This window comes from Nothoprocta perdicaria, unplaced genomic scaffold (genome assembly GCF_003342845.1).
Source record: "Nothoprocta perdicaria isolate Ctin4 unplaced genomic scaffold, notPer1 scaffold_118, whole genome shotgun sequence".
Taxonomy (NCBI): domain Eukaryota; kingdom Metazoa; phylum Chordata; class Aves; order Tinamiformes; family Tinamidae; genus Nothoprocta; species Nothoprocta perdicaria.
Window position 1 is genome coordinate 1,892,536 of NW_020454294.1, and position 26,732 is coordinate 1,919,267.

The following is a 26,732-nucleotide window of genomic DNA, read 5'->3' on the forward strand; positions in this document are numbered from 1 at the left end:
GGGCAGGAAGAGCCTTTTCAGTGGAGGGAAAAATGAAGTTTTTGTTGCTAAAGCAATAACTCTAAAGACATAAAATCTCCATCTTGTGACAATCACTAGTCACCTTCAGTCAAAGTTGACATTGGGTGAGGATAGTTATTATGTGAAGCCACATAGAAGGAAAATATATCCCAATGACACTGGTCTGATCACTTGTGCTTAGGTAAAGCTCACTGAATGCAGAATGTGCTGATATTGCTCTGTTCGCTGAGTTCCTAGCTACTTATTCTAGCAGCAAATTTGTCTCAAGGTGAAGCTATAATTAGAGTGATTAAAGTTTTTCAATGCCTATTTTCTTTTCACAGAGAAAGTGCATTTTTCTTTTCCTCATGTATATGCGCTGAGTTACTAAAGCTGTGCGTAATAATTTGATTAATGAAAAAGGGTGGGACAGGAGGAAATTTCTAAAAGTAATATGTGAAATCACAGTAAATTAAGAGCCAACATTGAAATCCAGGGAATGTATTTCTCTCTTCAGTGCCATGGCTCACCTTCCAGAATAAYTCAATTTACATTTTGTTCCTTTAAAGTTGCTGTTAACTTTTGKGATAAATTGAAAGTTCCTTCATGAGTGTGTTTTCACCTCCCTTATTGTAGTGCTTGTTCTAGCAATTTGCTCCCACTATTTTATATTCAAAAGAAAAAATCTCTTGCTAACACTCCTACTCTCTATGAAAATACACATTTTATTTGTCTCCTCCCAATCTAACTTCTACATTCAGGCTTACGATATGGCCCATATGATGCTTCAACTGAAGCAGAATGAGATAAGACACTTAACTACTGGACAACACCACACGGCCACCTTCACAGATATAGACMATCTTACTAGAAGATCAGTAGGCTGGCCTTGATATATCTATTTCAATGGAAGACCTAGCRCCTGGTACATCGTTTCTTCAGCCATAGGGCAGTTATAATGTATTCTTACACTAAAACTAGGGAGGCCAAAGAAAGAGACAGCACACAGGGGGAGAAAAAACATGGGAACAGACAAAATTGGATTAATGCACATATTACACACAAGTGAAACCAGGAGGACATCACTGCTCACACTGTATTCAATGGTTTTGCAATGCAAAATACAGGACAAGCACGTGCTGTTGAGATGAACCATTAGATAGTCCCAGGTAACTTTCATATCATGCACAATGTTTAGATGAACCAAAGCATCCCACACATTCCTCACAGAGTTAAGAAACATCTCAGTAGAGAAAACAGTACCTAAAATAGCCACCACCTCGTCGTCCTGGATGACCTCCAGAGATCCTGAGACCACAAAGCAAAGAGCATCAACGCTCTCCCCAGCGTGATAGATGAGGTCTCCTGGGGCGCAATGGATCGTCTGAAACTCCACAGCCAGGGCTCGCAGGCAGCCGTCACTAGCCAGCCGAAAGGCAGGGTGCTCATTAAAAACTTTCCGGTTTAGGTGCACGCAAATATCTGCTCTCATATCCTTTGGGCAAATTGAGAGAACCTGAATAAGAGAAAGATGAAAAATAATCAGCTGGGAATATGACATATATGGGGTCAAGGCATGCTTCACAAAATAACCGAGTGCTCGTTTCAGCTGTGTTGGTCTCAAGCTTCCAGCAGAAATTTTATCTAGAATTGGGGTAGTATTACTTCTACTTACTCACACTATGAGAACTGCTGATGAAAGGGTGATTTAGAAGAAAGAGACTATTCTGTTATTCTGTTCTTATTCTTAACACTTCTTACACTGGTTTTTCCAGATTTGCAGTGGCCCTGCCTTGGCCATTCTTGGATACCCCTTTAGACCCCGTACCCAGACTATCTGCCACTGTAGGAGCAAAGAATGGATGTTCAGAGCTAAAGAACTTTCAAGACATGCAGGGATGAACCATTCACAAGGCAGCCATGATATTCTCTCACATATCGAAACTTAGTTCTTCAAAAGTTTCAATGACGCTTACCCATGTGTACCTAAACACAGGTTTAGTACTGTATAGACAATAAGGAACCTGACCTGGAGGGCTTCCAGACCAAAAGATCCAAAGACTTTGAGACTAGAGCAAAAGAAAGTGTTATAAAACTCTACTATGTAAAGTAAAGGTGAGTGGAAAACTGCCCTATGAACCTGAAGAGGTTTTCATAGCAGGGTAACTAAATAAGACTTTCAATTAAGTTCTTACCTTCAGAAGTTTTCCCTATTGAAATAGTAACAAAAATACCCACATGGGCAGTAGGAAAGTGAAGACCTGGGGGTCATTAGTCTTGTAAACTGTGTTATTTAATGTTTTCACATCCTCCTAAAAGTCCTTATGTTCTTAAGATACATGTCCTAATGTAGCTAATTTCAAAGAGAATCATGTAAAMTCTTTTCAAGTTTTATTAGGGTAAGTAACAGAAAAAAGCATAACATCAACAGCACTCTGGAAGTCTCATGTAAAGAAGAGTGCAGATCAATAGCACGGATTAATTTCTCATGGTATGGAATTAAGCTGGTAGCTGCTGTGGAGACAATGCAGAGACAGGGACATTTAGCTGATGTTTTTGACTGTCACTGAATATCAACAAATAGAAGGGAACTTCCGTAACCCCGAGTAAACTTTGACAAGTGGTCACACCAATAAAGAAATAAATCTATGGGTTTAATTTCTGTTTAAATAGGTAAGTGGTATAAAAAATATTACTATAAATCATTACTAGAAGTTCCAAGGCATAGCATAGTGAAATATTTTTTWAAAATCTATTTTAATTAATAACATTTAGTTCTTTTCTTATTTCAAGATATCAAGATCGTTTTGCTGTCAAGGGCAAAAAGAAAGCAAAAAGGTAAAGGAGCATTTTTTTTATCACGTGTACTATGACAGTTAAAATATGTGTCTACACATGGATGTGCAAGAAAGGCAAAAARGGGTACCTGTAAGCATCTACACTAACTTCTTGCAATATGGGGTTTACTGACCATTTTCATACCGACACCAGTATATCTAGTAAAAACTATACCATCATTTGAAAAGGCCTTGATTTCATATTTTCAAAYGATATCTTAGTTCTTTCAAAGGATGGCTACTCTCTCTTTTAAAAAGTGTGCATTTTTTCTGAAATTTTTTTTTTGGTCTCATTATGTTCATTTAATAGAAGACCTTCAATCATCAGAAATCTCTTCCATACGTAGGTTTTTATAAAATGTCACTAAGTCATCTCCAGATCTTCTTCAGTCTAACACTGTGAAGCACAGGATGTCCTWGGGAACATCCATATAGCCTGATGTCTTCTCTCTTATAAAACCCTTCTGAGATCAGGCGGCTAATTAGTTTTTACTCGATTTAATACAGACTAAGTCAATTTTGCGTAATGTTATTTTCTTTAATAAAATGCTGCATAGAACAGGTTCAAATCTCTTGYCTAAGTCTACTTGATCATAACAATTAATAATAAATGTTTGACATGACACATTCTTCATAAACCATAATTTGCATTAGTAATACTGCCTTTCCTGAGCCTCTGCAGACCATGCCCCATATCACCTTTCCCATGATTTTATTATGGGGTAGATGTCAAATTTACTAATTTATACTTACCTAAATCATTCCATTTACAAATTGAAATATGGMCACACATTAGTCTTTCCAGTAAAAAAAAATAAATAAAAAAAAMCCCCTTYGCCTCAGCTCTACTTCTGGATCATACAGAAAGGTTTTCTTTATTATTGCAAAAGRGAAACATGACATCTTTCTTCTTTTCAATAAAAATTTCATAAAAAAATCTGCTTYCATTTGCATCATGATTGATGATTTTTAACATTTATATCTACTATTGGGCCTAAATCATTGCTTGGAGTTTTTTATTTGCCTTTAACGCTTTCATTAATGTAAGTGCTTTTGACTTAAAAAGGCCAGGAGCCATGAATTCTCAAACACTAATCTTACAGAAAAATGTCTGTATTCATGCACRTATTCTGATTTCCAATTTAAGCTTCCAAATTTGAGGAAAAATAACTGAAGTTTTTTTAATATATCTAAAAATTTATTAAGCTATTGCAAAGGTTGCTGCTCTTAGGACCCAGCGATATTCCCCAAATTACAGGACCTTTGATTTCATAATCTAAGTGAAGTGTTTTCCTCCATTTGGATGCAAAGAAGCATATTATTTCCTCACAAATTAAAATATAGAGCTAAATATAGAGTTAAATATAGAACATTATACTCTATATTTAGTGAGCACTCCAAGAGTTATTCTTTTTATAGTCACAACAACATATCTATGAAGATCCTGCTGCATTGCATAAGTCAGCCAGTACTTCAGGAATTTACCTATGTCACGACAAAATGACTTTCCTAATGATATATTACTGTATATAGATGGGAGGGACATTCACTAACAAGTATAATGGCAAAAGAGTTAGCTATGGATGAATATTCTCCATTTCAGTATTATTCAGTTAGTACTGAGAATAGAGAATGAAACGGGTAACAACCATAATGAATATTCATTATTTAAAAATTTGACAAAAGAGCTTTGATAAAGAAAAATGTAGCTATATTTATAGGAAAATAAAAAAAGGAGCAACATAAACAACCTCAATATTAAATTACGTGTTTACTATATGCTCCAAGCATAGGACTTCACCAACTCTGATTTGGCTTTATGGCTCTTATTAAAAAAATATATCATGAACCCAGAAGAAGTCTTGCAGAGGTAAATTCTTAGTTCTCTTAGGTAAATAWTAGTTGTACTTTAGGAAGGGCTTGGTGGTGGGACAGATCAGAATCTGTAGCAATTTTCTTGCTCCCCTAATAGAAGCATAATATGATATAGGACCACAGAGAGCTAACAATCTTCCACATAACCTTTAAGCAAAAAGAGATGCAAATGCTGAGCACTTCAATTTCAGATAAAAATTCTTCTGAAAATTACCCCCTATTAGTGAAACAAAAATTGGATATTTTTAYGGCAAAATTCTCTTACAGGGATTGCAGCGTTTTTAATGTAGCATGTATCTAAACCAGATAAAATTTAATAGCCACATGTCTGGATTTGAGTCCATAAGGTCGCATAAATACCTGTACATAGATGTAAGACAGAAATCCAATTTCAGGGAGAAGCTAACCTGTAATGATCAAGCTGTTGTCTCACTATTAGAAAAATGCCCTCCAGCACTTCACGCTGCTAAAGTTTTCCTCCAAAACTTGTTCTATTCTGTGGATTCTTTCAGCAGCGTAGCAAAAAAAGCACAGACAAATTTCCAAAGAGGAAATTTCCTTGGAGATTTCAAGACCCTTCTGGGTGAAATCTGCAGTTTATAAACAAGGCAGGCTGTTACAGTTGCTGACTCCGGTGCTTTACTAACCGCTAGTTTCGGATCATGCAGCTCAAAGCAGGCGCTCTGCAGGGACCAGATGCTTGCACTGCTGCCGAAGTTGCTCTGTCATAAATCTGTAGCCACAGACTTTGCAGTCAGCTTTTCCCTCTGCATCCAAGCATCAGAAAAGAACGGAGCTTGCTGCATTTGAAAGCAAAACTAGAGGAGAAAGTTGCATTCTCCCTAAAGAAAAGCGTTCACTGGCTGAATAAGCTGTGTTTCTAGCAGAATAGAAGCCAGGCTCCATGTCACACATGAACAGTGTGCGTATGTGCACCAAGATCTCAACTATTATAAAGTTGAAAGATGAGAAAGAAAGGCATAGAATAACATATATCACTTCCCTTCTCCCTAGGGAAAATTTAACCCGCTCAAAGCCATTATGGAACAGTTGCTCAGTTCAGCCAACATGAACCCTAWGACATTCACCATGAGCTGGGAGACRGGATGCATGCAGTCCCCTTGGGCATGCCAGGAAATGGCAAGTGAACAGTCTGYGGTGGCTCTGAAGGACTCAGAGGGACAACAGGTCTGCCCAGCTCTCCTACTTCAGATCTGGSAGGGGAGGAAACAATTCCCAGTAGGTACAATCTGTTTTTCACACTCCCATCCCTTTCCACTGCATGCCCAGGCCATTTAAGATAAGCCCCTAGGACAGTTCAAAGAACGCCACAGGGAGCAGAGTTTATAAAGAACTCAAGGAAGAGCAAATGATTTGAAACAAGAACTTTATGGATTAAGTGTGGGCCCAAATAATAGCCTTTAGGAAGGGTTTATGTTTTTTTTTTCTCAGAACACTACGGGACAGCTTAGCAAATATTACAGAATCTGTTAAGACTCATTAACAAAGCGGACAAGGGTTGGCGAATGATGAATTATATCTATTTGTAATTCTCTTTCAGCACACAAAATTCTCACTTTCTCAGACTTCTGGCTTCAGGATATATTGACTGGTGTTCAAGCAAAGAGCTTAGACAGTCTTAGCGGTGGAATAACAGGGACCGTCTGCTAAATGTGTAACAGCAACGGAGATATTCAGAAATGTCAGTCAACCTTGACACTAAAAAAAATCATAGTATTCAAATCAAATATACTCCTCTAACTTCTAACCAGATAAAACCCACAGATCAGGTCATTTTATTTCATGGAGGAAAGCCACTCTAGGTTTTCAGCCATTCTCAACAGTGATAATCAAAGTCAGATCTCTGCAAAGAGCAMAACATCCTCTAGACACCTGACCCAGTTATCTGGATTTTTAGAAGGATTTGGCTCCATGAATGTTGAACTCTTTCGCAGACCTGGCTTAAAGTATTACATTTGGCACTGGACTGGGGCCAGGGAGACAAAGGTAAGCAAACAGCTGATGGACAAATCACAGAGTATTTTGCTATAATAATAAGATAATTTTCTAAGTAGTTCAAAGGTGACATATGGAATTGAACAGTTATTAACCCTGCATGCATTASGGTAATCTTTAATATATCATATTGAATGTCTTGGCACTAAGATTTCAATTTAAGCAGGGATGGTGTACTCCATTTTAATTGCACTGTCTAAAATCCAAGGTCACTTGGATTTGAATACTTTTTTTTTTAAATGCTCAAAAATACAGATTCTGAAAATCAAGTCTAATTATCTCAGTGTCATTTATTTTTTATTAGGAATATGTGAGCGGAATCAAAATGCTTAGGTTTAGTGCTACATGAACAAAATAACCACTTGTTCGCTGAGTAATAAGAAGTGCTGGAGATATCCAAAAATCTCTAYATACGGGGTTTAGATTACATTAAATTCAGTATTGTCACCACAGCTAAAACCAGGGTAAAGCCTGCTAAACATAATAAAGATATGTGAGATCATCATGGGATCATCAAGGGAAATGATTGGTTCAACGTCTGCTGTTTTTTCCCAGTATCATTTCATGCACTGAAAAGCATAGCAGGAAGCACATTAATAACACCCACTGAGGACAAAAAGTAGAACAGCCTAGCCTGTTTAAACATTGAAAAAGTTTGAAAATAGTAGGTTTCATCATTTTCAATTTTGCTAAATATCTATAACAAACATAGTCTTTATATAACCTCATTCACGATGGCRCGAAGGATAGCAGACTACAAGGAGTTTTATCATTACAAATCAGCTTTTCAGATAACAGAAAACATCAAAAAAGTATAGCGTACATCAAAGAATGTCTCAAGTTCCAACACTGCACTGCCAACTCCTGACACTAACTAGCAACCTTGGAAAGATGGAGTTCATCGATGGGCTATTTTATCTTGTGTTTATGGTGGCTCTATTAAGCATGAAACATTAAGTGAAGAAGTCACAGAAAGGTGAAAGGAATAAGAAAAGAGATCTGGAGAAGACCTTCCCCTAGACATGGTCTCTGGAAATATAGCTCCTACATCACCTTGGTGGTAGCGCTCAGGAAAACGCACGGCTCATCCGTGTAGGTATTTCCCCAGGAACGAAGTTTACGAGCCATTCTATGATCACRGTTTATAGAGGTGTCTCTTTTACCTCAAACATTAGAGACTCATACGTTTATCTGCAGCAACACACCTTAGAGGTCAAGGTAACTGTGAGTCTAATCTTGTCTGGCTCTGCACAGTGCACGCAGGAGAAGAACCATCCATGCCCTTCCTTAAGATGAGAGAGAGGAGCCCAGCAGGGGCATGTGGGCTTTCAGGCCCAGGTGAAATACAGTGACTTCGTGACCATCTCTCCTGTATCCCGCTCTCCAAAGAACCGTGGATTCAACTGTACCTGGTCCTAGCTCAGCTCTGTGAGGTGAGGGGAGACTTCGGGTTCACCTGTTCCATCTGCAAGGAATGACCAACAACCCAGCCTCTACAATAAAACAAAAATACTTGTCCAAATGATTTTTACCTTCCCTCTTCAACCGGGAATTGTATGTAGCTGTCACACCTAATCCTGCAGATGTTCTGTCTGGCCATGAAGCTTGGAAGCCTTCCATCTCCGGTCATCCAGGATGAAATCCAGTCAGCACAGTACAGAAACCTCTTTGTGATGGGACAGTGTAGGAACAGCAGCCTGATGCCACTGCTTGTGTCAGGATATCACTAATGCTTCCTACAGCTCCTGAAGACCTTATTAACAGCACACAGGACCAAAAGGTACTGTACTTCCATAGATTAAAGATTAATAGAGTTATAATCTATTTACCATAAATCTCTCTGTCCTGTATGGAAGTATAGCAGCCCAATAATGAACAGTTTTATACTGTTTTATTTTCCTGTGATTTCCATTTCAGTCAGTTGAATTGACTCTAATTATTTGAAGCTACATTGATGCTCAGTTTGAGATGAAATAGTCTTTTTTATTTTTTTTTTCTTTCAAACTATGGCTTTTCTGAAGGAATGGACTGTTAAGCCTTGATAGATATATATTTAATTACTTTTTGAGTAAATCCTAAACCATACAATAGCACAGAGATTGAGAGGAGAAAATCTTTGGGTTTTACTGACATTTCAGAACGTTATCATTAGATGAGACCTAGAGACATTTGCATCTGAGTTAATGTTTTTCTGCTTTCATGTACAATGACCTATTTCTTATAGGGGAGCTAATATCTATACTGCCATTTGCTGCCTAGCAGATTTCAATAGAAAGTAGGAAGTTTAAATTCAGGGTCTATATTTCCTATATCAGATTAGGATACTGCAAAGATTTTTCCACTGCTTAAAAACGACTATACAGAGACACTCTGACTTCTTTTCCTGTTTCAAAGGACCCCAGATTCTGCTAGCTGAGAGATACTGCTTAAGTATTTAAAGACTTCTTAGCTTTTGAATGCATTTACCTCTGCTTATTACTCGAAGAATAACACAGAAGCCTGTACTCTTAAATATAAGAATAAATTCCATCTTATGTTTGAGCAAATGCTACTACAGCAGATAGAGGCCATGTGCTTGTATTATATATATATCATCCTAGTTGTCAAAGGAGGGCTCTGGTGTTTAAGTGATTTAAGATAATGGATCACAGGCCACTTGCTTCCTCTTAAGCACTAATAATAAATACCCCAGTGCTTTTAGTGTCATTGTTAATTCCTTATTTGTGAACATTTAGAGACAGACTGAAGAGCCTTGGCTTGAACATAGGATCTGAATACAAGCCATTTCCCAAAGAAAACAGGGAAGCCTAAACTGTGCATTTAATGCTCCATCTCTTCAATGTAGGAGAATGAGGCTTCTCTCACACATCCTGAGGACTGGGGTTTTAAAACAAGCTTGCTTGCTTTCACAAGACAGCTTGCTTTCACAAGCCACTAAGCACTAGATCTTCATTAACTGTCTTCAAGCCAACTTCCACTTTACCTTCTCTGCATACCTAAAGCAGGACCTATCCTTCTCAGTTTTAGGCAAGATCTTTATTGAGACTAAACACCAAATTCGTCATTCAAGGATATAAGCTCTGATGCAACAAAACTACACAGGTCAAACTGTAGTAATTTCAGTAGCCAGATTATTAATTTATATTATTATTTCAATCATAAGGTTTAAGAATTTTATTTAACACATACACGTGTTTATTTTTTCTACGTCAGCTTGCTAGAATTGTTCATCATCATAAGAACTTCCTGCAATATTCAAATAAGCAAACTCATTCTTTGCTAGCACAGGAATCTTCTTGTCCTTTGCATTTGGCCTTTCAAACAAAGCCAGCTCAAAATGCTGAATGACTGAAAGAAATGGACTCAATTTGTGGCAAATGATGTTGCAAAACAAATTCYAGTGTGGTAATGCAGATATATTTGGAACAGCCACGACGTAAACATCCCTGGATGATAGAAACTGTCAAAGAAATTCACCACTAGTTATCATGTGTCATGTGCATATCTTCTGCAGAAGCTTACTGAAGCTTACTGAAARGTTCATGAAAATTAAGGAGAATGGGAAATAATGTCATACAAAGATATCCAGACAGCTCACTGGTCAAAATCTCATCAGAGATGGTGCTCTTAAAATTAGACTGGAAGGAATAGCTAAGGTTATGTCCAGGCTGTCAAACAGAAGCACTGCAGAGAAGCTAATGAAGACTTGGGCCAGTAATTCCTTATTCTAACATGTGTTGGAGTCCTGTCTGGATTTAGTAGCTCAGCTGCAGGTGCAATGTGGTCCCATTAGCTCTAGTGCATTTAAGATAATAAATCTGACTAAAGTCTGTATGTCTTGGAGGTCCCTACAGCATTTTTCCCTGCATTTGCTGCTCTAGGGACAGTAGAGATGGAGACAGCTCAGTCAGTCCATGCACACTCAACAGATGTTTCCTCATCATTCTTGGAAACTACTGTATTGTGGCCTGCAGGCTGATCAAAGACCACCACCATTCTTCCTTCCCTCTTCTGCTGCAGGGTTAAGCATCTCATGACCAAGAGACGGAATATTTTTCAGGGTAGAAAATGTATTATGCCACAAGGAAAGGGCATAAGGCCCTACTAAGTTATTGATCTCTTAGCTCCCAAGTAGCTTACTGAGATACCTCCATGTCTTCGTTGTGACTGCTCCATTGTGAGTGCTCTGTCATGTCAATGCGACAACATCCACCAGATGAAAAAAATACCAGATTGGGGTGACAGATAATTTGCTTAATACACAGTTTATATGCAAAGGGTCTTACAACTCCTGCTTTGTATCTTACAGGCCTTCAAAGGGTAGTGAAAGAACTAACACAACAGGAATGACCACTCCACATGATTAGTCTCTGGAACCACAGCACCAACCCTATGATTCATCAGCTGGGGTTTGCAACATTTTCTCATTCATTTTGATGGAGTATATCATAACACCTTCCAGAGTGGAGGTACGGATAGGAAAGCTGCTTGGCCACCAGACAACCACAAATCTAATCTTCACTTTGGCTAAGACCCAGCAGCTCAAAGCACGCTGCCAGCTCCTTACACACGTACAGACCCAATGACGCTCAGTGCTGGCACTACAGGTCACTGGTGCTGTAGCTTTTGCAGACTTGCAGGCTGTAGGGGATACAAAATACCAAAATATTCAAACCAGTGCCCAAATTATGCTTATCTTGTCTCTAGTCTCCTATAACATTGGCTTGAGAAATTCAATTATATGCAACTATTAACATGCCAATCCAGAGGTTACTAAAACTCCTCCACTAGCTTAAATAGGTTTTGGATCCAGGCCTAGGATTTAGCAAGCCTTTACCAAGGGAAACCTGATAAAAAGTCACAGGTTTTACAGCCTTATTAATTATCTAGCTAAGCAGCCACAAACTACCTTACAGACCAGAGAACACTGCTTACTATGAACCAATGATTAAGGCTCTGATTGCATTTTCATAAACTATAAAACTGGGCTTGCAGAAATTATGAAAGGAAATTTCAGTAATTACAGCAAAAATTTTTCTAATTAACTGCAAAACATAACTAAAATCTAATGAAACTGTAGCAAAACAATACAGAATTCTGGCTTAATTGCAAGACAATATATACACATTAAATTTGAATTTTCACTTTTTTTTTTTAAAACACAGTAAGACTGATGTATTTACAGTGATGAAGTTCATTTTGAACACTGTATGGATCACCGTTCGGAAGTTAGCAAGTTAGTGTTAAAGAAATTAATATATTGAAGAACGTGGCATACCAAGGCAGAAGAAGAAACCAAAATCCCTACAAATTACAATAGTCATGTTTAGGAGAGTTAACCAAATTTCACAGCAGGTGAGTAATATAAGAACTCTTGTTTCATAAGCATGATGCAAGGTGAAATTTTTCAGTGCAGCAATTTTATGATGGCATATCTGAATCAGGTGCATCATCATCATGTGTCCATGCAACAGATGAAAAGGAAGCAAGAATTTYAAAGACCTGTAAGTGCTGTGCACTGTAAGACACTATTTTGCCTTGATGMCTCCCTGAGACAACCTCTTTTATAGCTCTTACGAAAAAAAATCTTTAAGAAAATCATTAAGACCTAATTCTAGCTGATGTAGATCAGCTCCAGAAAAGTCAAAGGAGCAATACCAATCTTTATGGAACAAAGATTTAGTCCTCAAACTGCTGTATTTTACTATACATTCAAGGTATGGCAGGTAACATCCATCCCATCTGGCTGCAGCCCTCTGAAGTATACATAGGGTATATAGACTTACTTAACATATACCGTAGAAAAAGACAGACCTATCTGTCAAGAGGACAATTCTCCTGACCTGTTTTAGRAAAGCCACGTCACTCTCTGCAGGTGACCTCCTCTTTCAGCTAGCTCTTGAAGGAACCCAAGTGGCCACTTTATCTGTATATCCCTACCAAAAAAACCTTAAGTTCTGGCTGAGAGATTTTAGCTCAAGGAGGTCAATCTCCACTGTCATTAAATCCTATACTAATTATGCTGATGGATATAWGGATGCCCTGTGCATCAGCAGAAAGTACAAGCCAATCAAACTCACATCACTGTAGATGCCAACACTTTTCAGGCTGAYACCAAATAACATCCTAGGACTAATCTGAAGATCAGTTTTCAACTGATGTCAAGAGTTGAAAGCATTAAGGGTATTTAGTATTTTAGTAAAGTAAGATTAGAAAGCGTAAGATGTTGACTGCAATGAGAAATAAAGTCATATTTCCGAAATGGCAAAATAGTTCTCAAAAAAAAAAAAAAAAAAAAAAAGCCCAAACCAACCAAAAAAAATGTTATCTAAATGCAACCATAGTAAGAAGCAGCATGCAGTTAAGAAGTTTTTGACAAGTTACTTGCTTTTGTACAGTCCCTACCTCTAAGAAAGCATACAATACATACAGACTCTTAGCCACCTAATTTGTTACCTCATGCACTCATACCTTCTCTGTGTCAATTCCTTTAGACATGGACCACGTTGAGACAATATAATCCATGACTCGTTCACTAAGGCCTTTCGGGACTTGATATAATTTTAGGAAATCCCGCACATTGTTCAGCATCTCATGGTAGCGGTTGGTGTTGGCATACATTTGTTGGAAAATGGTGGTGACGTTTCCAAAAATAGTTGCATAAAGAAGAGCTGAAAGAAACAAAACGTAATTAAAAATAAATATGCTTCAATAAAACGYTACCTGAAATTCAAGAATAACCTTAAAGAAGTAATATATGGTTATAAACTATTTCAAATATCCTGAAAATTTCCATTTAAAGACACGCAGGCACACACAGAGTTATTTATTGAAATTACCCATACAATTCATGTAGTCACTCAAGGTGCATTAATTTACAAAATCATTCATACAAAGAATGACTACGCATGAGCTATTCAAAACAGACACCATGGATTAATTTCTTATGATATATTAATTCAAACTAATTTTTGGGTGTAGTTATAGACTACCACAAAGCCTTGAATGAAACTGTCCACATAGGCTCTGATGCAGAGATCAGCTCAGCAAACTCATTATGCAATAGAGAAGGGTGTCAGCCCCAAAGAGATGGTGTAGAGAAAGAAGGAGCTCGGGCTGCCTAGAAAGAAGTTCACTGAAATGGAGCTCTGCACAAGAGCCAAGYTGTACACAGTATAGGTTGAGTGTTGTTGTATTTCACAGTTTTATTTTACAGACAGGCAAAGCAGCAGACTCAGATATGTCAAATCAGCTCTAGATGTCAGTTGTTCATAACTTCAAAGAGAGAAAGTGGGATTAGCAAACCATGCAACGTCCTGAATTTATCACATTGCATAGCCCTAAGACTGGAAGAGGACACGGCAGAGTAGGTAGCACTATCCCAGACCTTCCCTTCTGATTTGATTCTCCCCTTTCCAAACAAGCTCCCTAGATTGTCAAGCTCAGGTAGTCCAGTGGTGCAACACCAAAGAACCATATTCCATAACCCAGAAAAACATCCTTTTTAGCAAGCCTTTCCAAGTGAAAATGTCACCCAACTCAGTATATTATTACGTGTGATACAGTGAAACACTATTTGATGAAGAACGACTAATCTCTCCAGCCTAAATTCAGAAAAGCATTTTGGCAAATGTATAAGTGCACACCTTACCTAAAGTCTTCTTGAATAGCATTGTATTGAAAGATACTATTAGAGTCAAGCAAGTTTAAGGTGTTATATTGAGTCACAATCTAATTACTCTTGCAAGAAAGCCTAAAATGACATTCTTCCATTAGGCATTTCAGATTTTGCAGAAAAGAAAACTATTCTGACTTGGCATAACATCAACAYGCAGCACTTTATTTCTGCTCTTCAGAACGTTATCAAATGCACAGAAATGTGCCTGTCATTTTTAATAATCTTTGCTTGGAGATACTGTATAGCAAAGTACGGCTATGCCTTTCCATACAGCGTTTTTAAGCAAACAGCCAAAGCCTAGAAATGGTAAACAATAACCCATTGTGAAAGGATAAACGTCTTCCATCTCTCAGTGTGCAATGTCTTTACCTCTRCACAACATATTTTTCCCTCATTTCAGAAAACTGACTTTGTTTCATACTCATTTACTATCATTTATCACCCTAAAATGAGAGGTAGTATTTCTAAAGAAATATGATGGTTTTCTTAAAACCTAAATAATTGAAAAATTGTACTTCCATTTCTCACTGTGCTTTCTCTTATGTCAGCATAAAAATTAGATGTTGAATTTTAACAGAAACACAGTGCTCATCATTCACCAGACTGGGCTTTTTTGCATCCAAACAGACAAGATTGCATTCAACAAGGTCACCCAGTGGGTAGCCCAGATGAACACAAGGTTTCAATTTTAGAAAGCTCCGTACATGAGAGCTCTACATGTTGTTCAGAAATAAGGCTTTSTACAAACATTTTTTCCCCTTTACTTACTGATGGTTCAATAATATCTCCTAGCTACTAATAAAAGGTTTTCTATATGTCTGTACCCATTCGTATATATATAAACACTCATAAATATGACTACAGAAGCCTGTGCATTATTAAAAATAAKTCTAGATGGATGAATGTCACCTGACTTTTTGCTTGTTTTCTTTGTTCCTCTGGACTTTTGCAGTAGGTCAACCCTGATGACGCGTCACTTCTTCTAAATGAGACAGCCTTCATTGCTCTCRAGAACATTTACTGATTTACCATGAACTTAGTTCATCAGGTATGTGAGCCCAAAGTATTTCCCCTCTTGCTTTCTAGTGTCAGATCCACCTGAAGCCAATAGTGACTATAAATGTAAAGAAAAATTGTATCTATCCCAGCAGCCCTGTCTTCCTGCACAAATAAAACCTGTAACTACATGGAGACTGTGTAGGTAACTGCAATGCTTGCAATTCAACTGCAAACCTGAAGAGCAGATGCAGATGGAAAATTGTGTTAAATGGGCAAGAAGAGATTCAAACCTGGCACCTGCCACGTTGGAAACAGCCAGGAATATCATGGTGGAAAGAGATTGTCTGAAACAACTGTTATTTATTCCCTCCTCTGCAAAAATGACGCTTTGTCACAGAAAATTCRTACAAAATACACAGTCAGAATGTCTCATTTATATGTCTCTAAACAGAGGAAAAAATCCATCTCTTTCTGGAAATGAGCTCCCCATCTCTGGGAGCTCTTTATGACACCTAGTAAAGAGGATCATTTGGAAAAGCTAGTGTTATTGCCAGGCTCTGGTTTGCAACAAAGTAAGTTCGTGCATTACATTTTTTARATATGTTGTCCTCTACGGGTAAAAGTTTTCTTGGGAGTGTTTAATGCTAAAACACTTAATCTGCCTTAAAAATWCAAGCTACTGGCTTTGCTCTTCCCTGCCCAGCATCAGGCTGGGGTAAATTCAGTAACAGAAAATACAACAGAAATGGGACTGGAGTAAGGATTTAGCTCCTTAGCTGGTATAAACGATAATATAATAAAATAATAACAACAACAACAACAACAACATTATGTAGGGTATTTTGCTTTTGCTGTTTTTTAGTTATTTTTGGCAGGGGAAACTGACAGTAAAGATCATTTGCAAAAAGTTTTGAAGGCTTTAAAATACTGTGCTTTTCCTGACAGTAAGAGGATTTAAACAATCTGTAAAGAAATCTCTGAAAGTATACATAGACCTGAGCAGTTTTAATTCAGTCTTTCCCTTATTCAAGAAGCTCTGGGGAAAGAGAGAGAGATTGTGCTACATGCACTGAAGGGGAAATTATTTTATCCAATTTCCTGATTTGACTAGTTAGGTCAGATAGCATTTATTCATCTTCTCTTTAATGATTCTCATTTCTTCAGACTTTTCCTATGCTATTCTCCTAAAGTCACACTGTGCTYGCTTTTTAATTGCCTTGTGTACCTAAACCTATAGGAGTCTTCATCAGATCTCATACTGAGCCATTTCAAATAATGATGTAGAAATATTTTTTTCACAGCCCTAAACATGAGGCAGGTCGCTCAACTATTATTTGAATTTCTATTTCTACTCTTCACTGTTGAAGTATGTCCTCGAAATTATATACAGGGATTTAAGTGCTACGTATATTTATACGTAAAATGTGTATTGCTGTATTTGTACATATATAAAATACTTTTGAATGATTTAGTAATCATGTTGCATAAATCTTTATGCCCATTTAAAAACAAGCGTTTTTCCTACAAAATATGACTCCAAATTACCTAAATTATCCCAAAGCATTTCATCCTGGCTGCATTCTAACTATGTCCAAGTAGTCTAACTATGTCTGCCTTTAGGAAATGAAGGCTTAATTTTCCCAACAGTCTGCTCTATGCCACAGTGCTATGGAGTCTAAGCATAACTTTGAACTGCAATTGTAAACGACAAGCAAAAAAATACTCATTTTTACATGCTGAGACTAGCTACAGCTTCCTCATTAAAAACTGGGAATTAGGCATTCCTGAAAGAGTATTGGAGCCATATCATTTAATGAAGAGATTAGATATAAGTGATATCCAAAGACCTGATTTATTTTAAAATCTGAGCAGGTTTCTGTTATTACATTCCTCCTTGCCTAAATACACCTGATTATACCACAAAATGTTTGCAGGATCTATCTGGTGCAACATCTTGGAAAACAACACARTCTCCATTTCCCTAATTCCATTGCCTCCCTGAAATACAGCAGGGATAAGCTGTTACTGTTAAAATAAAGAGATTTCCTCAGGCCCATCCATGAGATTCAACAAAATATATACTCCTTTCAAGCCCCCTCCTTAACTGGAGTGGTTTTCTTGTATCTTCTTGACCGCTCCTGCCCCACAGGCTCAGCTTYACACATTCCATCCCTCAGCCATACTCCTGGTTCTTGTGGTTCAACAGCTCAGCAAAAGCATCAAATACGACCTCGTTTTACAGACCTTGGTCTGGAAAAGTCCAGTTCTCATTTTGAACCCTTGGGTCTTACATGAATTAAGACCCACGACCCCTTTGCAGCAATGCTGACACCAACACCACAGCAATGTTCAGGCTGCATCCTAAACATTTTCTTTCTTGATAGATAGGGATGGGGTATCAGCACCAGACCCTACTGGCTTTCAAATTCTGCTTCCAAAAACACCAAGTCCGAAGTAAAAAAAATCTCCTTCTGTCATACCTGTAGCTAAATTCCTGTAATATCCGCATTTCACACCATTTGACATATGAATCCTCCTAGAAGCCCGCCCAGAGCATCCTTATCCCTTATTTGCAGAGGATTTGCTAGGCCAAAGCTTCAGCAATGAATTTCCACTCTGACCTTCTCACTGCAATCACCTGACCCGCTAAAACCAGGGAGGACMTCAGCATTTTGGTGGATCTGGCTTGGAAGGATGAGCCCATGGAGGTCTACGTGCTTACACTTCCCCCTTAGTCAAGGCGCATTTGTTTTCATGTGGAAAATTCAAAGCCTCCAGAACATGCCAGTCTTAGCATGAACCCTTAGGCAGCCTGGATCCACCACCCCTTGACCCATATGCTCCATATGCAGGCCCTGCTTCCAGCCATACATCCCCTCTATGCATCCCAGTCCCCATACTGTACAGCTCCTCCTTGCCTCCATGTGACATTCACGCCTCTTCTCCCAACTTTCCTCATGCTCTCGTAACACCAACGTTATACTAAGAGGATAATGATAATAATGATAGATCTCTAAAATCTCTGCTCCCTCTCATGGCATGTTTGTCTGTTGAGTACTAAAAAGTAATGTAATTAAGAGATCAGCAGCAGTAAACTGCAGGAATTTACGCTCACTGTTCTTCCCTTTATAGGGGATATTGTTTGCATAACAGAGTGGAACAGCTGCTTTGGATGCAATTAGGCATTTTGCATACTTTATGCATAAATCCTGACAAAAATAAGGGCTTTCAACTGCACTTGTTTAGCCACTGATTTCTAAATGGTGAAACTGGGAACATTTTTTTTTTTTCTCATAAGAACATTCAAACAAAGGAAAATATTCACTTTAAACCTCCAGGTCCCACCACCACGGAAACGTGCAGCTCAGTAGCTAGAGCTTGTGCACATAGCTGAAACCCCAGACCGGCTRAATTGCTACTGCGAAACACTTTGACTGCTCAACCAGGCAGTCTTAAATTAGGGCTACCATTGCYCTTAATTATTAGCGTGTTTGGCTTCCAGCCATGATGAAACAGGAGGCACTGGCTGAAGTTGGCTGAGGTTACTCAGCAGCATCGACAAATTATCACACGTTTTCCTCCCAAGGAAGAGGGCTGCCTGGCCCTAGGAGAACAAAAATCTCTAAGAAGGCTGAAATCCCAAATTTCACATATTTCACCTGTTCAATATGCCATGGCCACCTGACGTTACACAATTATTTGTTTATCTACCTAAGAAATGGTACTATCCATGTAGCACCAAACACATCTTTTGCTGTCCAGCTGTGTTCAGCTGTCTCCTCTCAGCATTTAGATATACTTTCCTACATTTTCTTTCATCCAGAAAGCCTTGGGCCTGCTTATCCCTCATCTTATTATTTAAAGTCACCATAGAGAAGTCAGACCCTCAAATCAGAAAGGGCAGCACCTGCACTGAGACACACAGCAGGACAAATGCCACCAAATGCCACCAAATGCTAAATATCTTTGCTTCCCTTGGCAAATCTTCACTTTTGAGTAAAGGGGCCTTAATTCTGGAGAATTTTTCCCTAAGGCTGTGAGATTTTACTTTTATGGAGGTTTTATGTTTATGTTTAGGGTTTTTTTTTTTCTCCGTATTTCATATCCAGTGCAAAGTAGGTCTAGCAAGTCACAGCTTTGGGGGATGACTGGGCTGGTATCAAGGCTCTGCCCACTCTTGGGAGGTTGGTCACCTCCACGCACCCATTCGTGCTTCCCAACACACCACCAAGGCCCATAGAAGGGCAACAATTGAAGTTAAAATTTACAAAAAAAGGGTATAATTTTAAAACAGAGTATAATTAATTAGTAAAAGGAACCACCAAACCATTTCCTATGTTGATGATTCAATATCACTCCAGAAATGTCTCGCCTCCTTGCCGAATGGCAAATGTAGCATTCGACCTGCTGCATAAATKAAACCTACACTCACCACAGATGCCTGAAAGTCTTTCCCTCCAGTGCTTTGCTCTATTTCTTATGTATTTTCTTCATGTTGAACCATTATCCTTAATGCTGCTGCCTCACTTCCAACCAAATCCCTCCTGTATTTCAAGAGTCTCAGCTGTGTCAAGAAAGCATCGACTAGTTATACACACCCTTCTCCTTTTTTTCCATTAAAAAGAGAGAAAATTTGCTTTTCCTGAACACGCAGGGTTTTTTTTTGTATTATTCTTGACCAGTGTTGATGCCTGTGGGTCAAAACTGTGATGTGCTCCTCGCTGGGTCACCAACGAAAGGAGAATACACGCACAATGCACAAGGTCTACAGGACCATCGCATGGAAGCCCACAATGCCTCAAAAGAGACTGCTCACAGAAAAAAAAGCAGCTGTCACTTTTACAGTAGAAAACAGCTTTTTTTCCTCCTCCTGTTTTTCTTTTCTTTAATATTTTAAAGGAATTTTTTGGTGGGACACCAAGGTCTTGTCACATCAGGATGAAACCAGGAGAGCAACACTGCTTGAGGTGGGATCCCAAAGCAGCAACTGCATCCTGCAGAGCACCACTCAACTTTGTRTCTTATTTAAATATTATAGGAATGCTGTAAAGATATTTTCAAAATATTGGACATATGGTGGAAGACATTTCTAGTTCTATATTTCTATATTTTCTATATTATACTGATACAAAATCATTACTGTACAGATCTGTATGTGTTGGTGTCTTTCAGACATATACACATAAATACAYGCACACATATATTTATATGTGAGTATAAATCTAGAGCACAAATAGACTCAGACTTACTACAGTTGCTAATTTTCTTTTCACACTTCTAATTTTTCTTTATTTCTAGCACACATAGTCTAAATTTGCTTATTCATTTAATTAAATATTCAATTTTATCTCCAGAGAATTAACAAGAATGGATTTGGGACAATTATAGAAATGATTCCCACTATAAAACATAACGCATATGCAGGTCCTTGAGCAATATGGAAAACACAAATGTTGGTATAATAGCGTACTGCTTATGAAATATCTACCCAAAATACTAACGAGATAAGAGTGCAGTTAAAAGTAATGCCTAGTATTTTGTAGTTACTGCATTCTATATTTTAATTTGTCAAACTGAACTCTACATGAGGATAAATTTTGTATGCAATTACTAGGGTATTTTTAGCAGGAACAAAATCACATAGTTAATAAAACTTAATATTAAAAGCCTCATATTTGGAGAGGAAATTCACATCTGACTCTTTTCAGAATAATTCTGCTTCATGAAATGACCACAAGACCGGCTTCATCGCACTGAACAGTAATGTCTCCTGCTCATCTAAATCACCTGCAAAAACAGCTTCTATTTTACTCTCAGTCCAGCAAATGAAGCCTCTGCTCCAGATGGAGCTGAGCAAAATTCACTATCCAAAGTTTTCTGTGGTGATTCCAAAATTCTGTCTCATCTCAAATTAAATCTGTTTAAACTTGCTTTCCCTAAAGGGTGTGCCAAGAGAAAAAAAGTTCCAAAAGAAGTTGAAACAGTTTGCCCCAGGGTTTTATAAATCTAAAAGAATTTGCAGCAAAATATTTCTTTCTTCCAGTCTTYTGATTGCAAACCTTTGAAAGACAAGTAATGGAAGAAAATGTTCATTTTTATATATTAAAAAAAAAGAATTTATGGCAAAAGCAAAAGGGAATGTTTGTCACCTTCACACATGCGCACCAGATTTATAATATTCACGACTGACTCACAGTGTCTTTCAGGAATGTCCATAAAATGCAAGCCCCGAGTTCCTAGCCCACTGCTCCCTATCAGGGCCAACCTAAATCTCTCTTTCTCTAATTTATTGGCATCCAGTTTTCATTTCAGCAAAGCCTTTGTGCCTGTGCTTGATGTGACACCTGCTCTTCACTTCTATATAGATTGATGAACATGGTAGGACTTTGGCATGTTTAACAATTGCTAAAATGGCACAGTTTTTGTCTAAAAAATTCACCCACATATTTTTAGACTTGAGGGGAGAATTAACTTTCCAGTGTATTGATTACAAACTTGGGCAACCTGTGGGTGTTGACTGATGCTGAACTATCACTGGGGCCCGACAGCTTTTTCCACAGTTGTCTTGTAAAGAAGAGGCTTATAAAACCAGAACAATAACATTGACAATGATGGAAATACTTTGAGTCCCTCTTGCTGTCCTGCTAAAAAGGGTTTGAGACTATTCAACAGAACAACAAAGGGTTACGCACCTTTCGATACTTTTTAATYTTTTACATATTTTTGATAACCTTTTCATAATCAAAATGAACAAGTAAAGCCTGGCTCTCCATTTCTGCCTCCATGCATGCACCATCCATCTCCACATGAGAATGTRAGATGGGAAAAGCATGTTCTCCTTCCTGGCAGCAGCTCTTGGCACTCTCCTTCTCCCATTCCAATTCCTTCTGATCAGCACTTGTTTCTATCCAATTACCCCCCTGCCTTCTTGCTCGCTATTCCAGGAAGGAGATGCTGGAATTAGATTTGTTGCATTTCCATTCCTACATTAACACTAATTTCACTGAAGTCAATGAAATTACACCGATGTCTGGACTATATCAGAGGAGAATGATGGAGTGCATTTTATCACTTCCCTTTGACTTTTTTTGGTTGCTCGGTAGCAATTTCAAATGTCCCATTTCACTGAAGATGAAGTTATAGGATCTGGGACATGACTGTTCCAGCTAGGCAGCCCCAGAGGCCACCTGGAAGATGCGTAGGACACATGTGGCCCACTGAGCTCTCTACAATGGGAGAAGTGATGCACAACATCTGACCACCTAAGCCAAAGCCCCTTTTACCTACTAACTAAAACCCCTCACTGGGAACATCTCATTCCTTCCAAAGATCCATTTCTGCTTTTGTTCTCCACAACATTATGGGCCAAAGTGCAGTTTTGCAAGGGCCAGCATCCCTTGTGGGAAATAGTGAGCAATGGCTCCTCTTTACCTTCTGTGCATYATACCTGACTTTTGCAAGGTTTCCTTCAGGGCTTTTTCACTGTGAAGAACCCTCTGAAGATCTGTTTGATCTTTCCTTTTGATGAAGTCATTCCATACTTCCCTCTGGTCACCTTTCTAAGCATCTTTTCTAATCCTATAAAATCCTCTGCAGAATTTTATAGTGCAGTRCAGTGCAATGATATTTTTCTGATTTCATTTCAACTGCCTGCCTAGAAACCCTGCTTGCCGTTTTGACCAGTACTGAATCTCACACTGATATTTTCAAGGAACTATCTGCAATACCAGTCCGACTTCTTTCATGCGTGGCAATTGCTTATYTAGAAGCCATTATTTTATAGGCGTACTCTGCTCTTTCTTGTCTCACATTTATTAATTTGCATGCACCAATGCTGAATTTCGCCTCTTCTTTCACTACCGCTTCTACAGCRAGGCTGATGCATGAAACCAGCAACTCTGACTTCAAGATTTAACAGAAAAAGGACATGCAGAACTAAGAAAAAAAGCCTCACTTAAAAGCAACGAGGAGAAAAGAATGAAAAAAAAAATCAATGTGAAATTAAATTATTCCTTTTTTTTTTTTTTTAGATTTATGTCAGTATCACARCTTAGGTCCTAATGCTTGGGAAGATTTTATCACCCTTCTCCTACAGACAGGATTGACTATTTAGTAGAGTAGGGCAAATAYGGTTTGGATTTTATCCAGGAATGACTAAGCCAACCCTAAACTCCAGAGAAAATATATGAGAGATTCGACAGAGTAACACTAACTCTTTAGCCACAAGAGTAAAAACTAGTACCTAAAATTTGTTCTTCACCCTCCAGTTTCTCCATCCTACTGTTATTGCATTACATGTGTCATGTAAAGAAAATGCTAAACAACTAGAGACTTTATTCAACTAATAGGGACATTAGCTATGAATGCAATAGGTTAATTTAAGAGATCTTAGTGTCCTTTAACATTTTTTTTGTATGCTGATAGCTACATGAAATATTTATTACTTCAGGGTCTCTCCCTTGGCATATTTTGCCAAACCATGATGCATTCTCAGTTTATTCAATTGTTTTGAGATGTTAAGAGCTAGAAATGTATTCCATTAATTTCCTTTGTTAAGAGGAATGACATTTTAAATTATACACAGAATAGGAAATCTATATGCAGTGGAAAGCTCAACAGTATTTTTCAGTTTTTTTAGTCTCGGTGTTAATGCTAATGTATCAATGCTTGTAACTATCATTTGCATTGCATTAAATTGCCCCACTGACCACTTGTGTGATCAGAAAATCCTGCATTCCAAGCAGGATGAAGCCTTCAAATTCAAAGGAAATGAAACTCAACAACTTATTTGTTAGCACATCTTCCTAGGCCTCCTAGTCTGCATCCTCCCAGGCTTCTAAAATGATAAAACACCATTTTAGACTGAACTATTAACTGTGCTTGACTTTGCAAAGCTGTTTTCTCTACTTTTTTTTTTTTTTAATTCAGCTTTGCAAAATCAATCCCAATAGAGTTCATTTTATTCCCCATAGTTTRTTTGATATTTTCTTTAATCTTATAAGACATTCAGATTTATTATCTACAGAGCAGAGCTTTTTCATCTCCCCTCCTGATGGCTTGAGAGAAACAATCTTTCACATATTTCTCTTTTTATGCAAGTATTTACTCTTGCATCTATTTATTAATAAGCATAACAGTAAACAACCTTTACCCAACCTAAATAAAAACGCTTTGAACAATATCTGCAAACTAAGCTGCTTTGGTTCTCACCGATATTAAGCCGAATGCCTTTTTCCCAGAAGAGGTGATCCAGAATTCACTGAGGCCAATGGAAAGCATCTGCTGAGGGCTGCGAGTTTTAGGATTAGCAATAAATGTATCGTTTCCTTTGAGACTGTGTACACGCAGTTAAAGGCATGACAAAAGTCCTTTGGGAAAGTATTTGCATTCTTTTAGAGTCATTTCACTATAACTTTTCTGCAACGTGGATACTGAGCATGCAGAAAGATACTGTAACTAAGCAGAGGATAAGGATGGGAAATGACATTTTTTCAGTTTCTTCCTAGTGTTTAAAAAAAAAAAAAAAAAAAACTGAATAGGACTGAAACTAAGCAGGAGAAAGAGCTTTTATGCTATCTTCCTAAAAATATCCATCGTTTGGAAGTGAAAACAAAAAATACATCTTGTTAACACTAAAAATCTATTTTTCATCAAAATTAACATTTTGCTTAAACGCTTTCAATGTTACTTGCATAAAGTTCAACTGCAATTTTCTTTCACTATCTTGTAAATTCCTTCCATTTCTCCCTCCCCTCCAAGCCTCTTCTAAATGTTGAAGCCTTCCAGAAGTGCCAGAGATCACTTTTTGTTTAGAAACTTAACTGCCTCTCATCTGACTTTATATTCCAAACTGTTTTTCTTCACTTTACTCAATGCTATTSCTAATTAGCTAATGAAACTGATAAGACACCTCCTCTGGGTAGAACCTGTTGCTATGTCACGGTAAGACTCCTCCTCTAGATCTGAGGAATTTATAGTGAAAGAACACCTTGTTCCACCAACTTTCCAGCTTCATATACCTCCTTAAAAGGATTATTAACGACCTAATTCTTGCAGCTAGGGTTTTTTTTTTGGAGTAATTGGGCTAAAAATAGTCCTTTCATAAATATTTTTCCTCCCAATAATAACGTCCAAGATCCTACAGTGTCAGCACTCTGCCATCGTACTCCACACCCTTGTYACATAGAGTTAGTCCAGCTGCCAAACGGGCAGCTCTCATCACAGGGAGCTTGCTTAATCCTTTTTAACCATAGTTATCAGAAGTATAATTAACCATAATAACCAGCAACCATAATTATCAGCCTCTTCACCTTCTGTTCAGTAGCTCCTGCTATAATTTCCAGGCATGGTCAAGGCTCAGGGCTGTTGAAGGACAGAGCTCCACCAGGTTACCTATCCCAACCCCTGGCATCACAGCACTGCCTGGAAGTCCATGACTTTGGTCTCTGGGGACTTGTGGCTTGATCTGCAGAGCGCCCTGCAGACATTAGCCCAGCTGTGACAACATGTGGGTAAATAACTCACATATTCCAAAATCTGTGTGTTTCTCCTCAGATTCAAAGAATGCCCTTCTGCATCTGCAGTTATCTTCCAAGCACTCATCTCCTTGCACACATCTCACCGAGCAAGATGGGCTGCTCCCATGGCACATAACCCAAATGCCTGCCCTTATTCCTGCCATTTCTGTGACTACACCTGCACCAAAACATAGGAGCAGAGGCACTGCAGGTCAGAGACCCTTCTGCTCTGTAACTTTCCAGACAGGAAAGCACTCGAGAACAACGTGACAGCAGTGATAAACCCAGTAGACAAGTTCCTCCTAAAATACATGTTCTATAGGTATTCCAAGAAAACAGGGAAGTTTCTAAGAGTTTTCTAGTTTTCTTTCAAAAGGTTAAAAAAAAAAAAATTAAAAGTTACTCTTTTGGCCATATCTTTCTTTATTACACCAGGAACTACCAGGAAGAYAGGACTTATTTGAAAGTATAGGCTGCTCAGGGAGGTTGTGGAGTCTCCTTCTCCTTCTCTGGAGGTCTTCAAAACCCACCTGGATGCCACCCTGTGCTACATGCGCTAGGTGTGCCTGCCTGGGTGGGAAGGCTGGACTAGATGATCTCTAGAGGTCCCTTCCAACCTTGAATATTCTGTGATTCTGTGACAGCAAGTGGCTACAAAGGCAGAGCTACCACAGGCTGCTCAGCAGTAGGAGCTGGCAGAAAGAAGTTTAAATAGAAAGCAGCCTTACTCACACTGTCCACAAACACCTACGGGTGGGTAGAAGGTTTCTGAAATATAAGCTCCTGGATTGAAGGTTCCTCTCTCTTCTG

At 38.3% G+C, this 26,732-nt stretch overlaps 1 protein-coding gene across 1 annotated transcript in view; it reads right to left on the reverse strand.

Annotated features, from left to right (window-relative positions):
- Window positions 1-26,732, reverse strand: part of KCNH5 (potassium voltage-gated channel subfamily H member 5) — a 136,835-nt gene that overhangs the window by 33,564 nt on the left and 76,539 nt on the right. Inside the window, 2 exon segments of the mRNA XM_026053747.1 lie at window positions 1,264-1,516; window positions 13,200-13,399. Of these exon segments, the coding sequence (XP_025909532.1) occupies window positions 1,264-1,516; window positions 13,200-13,399 (453 nt within the window).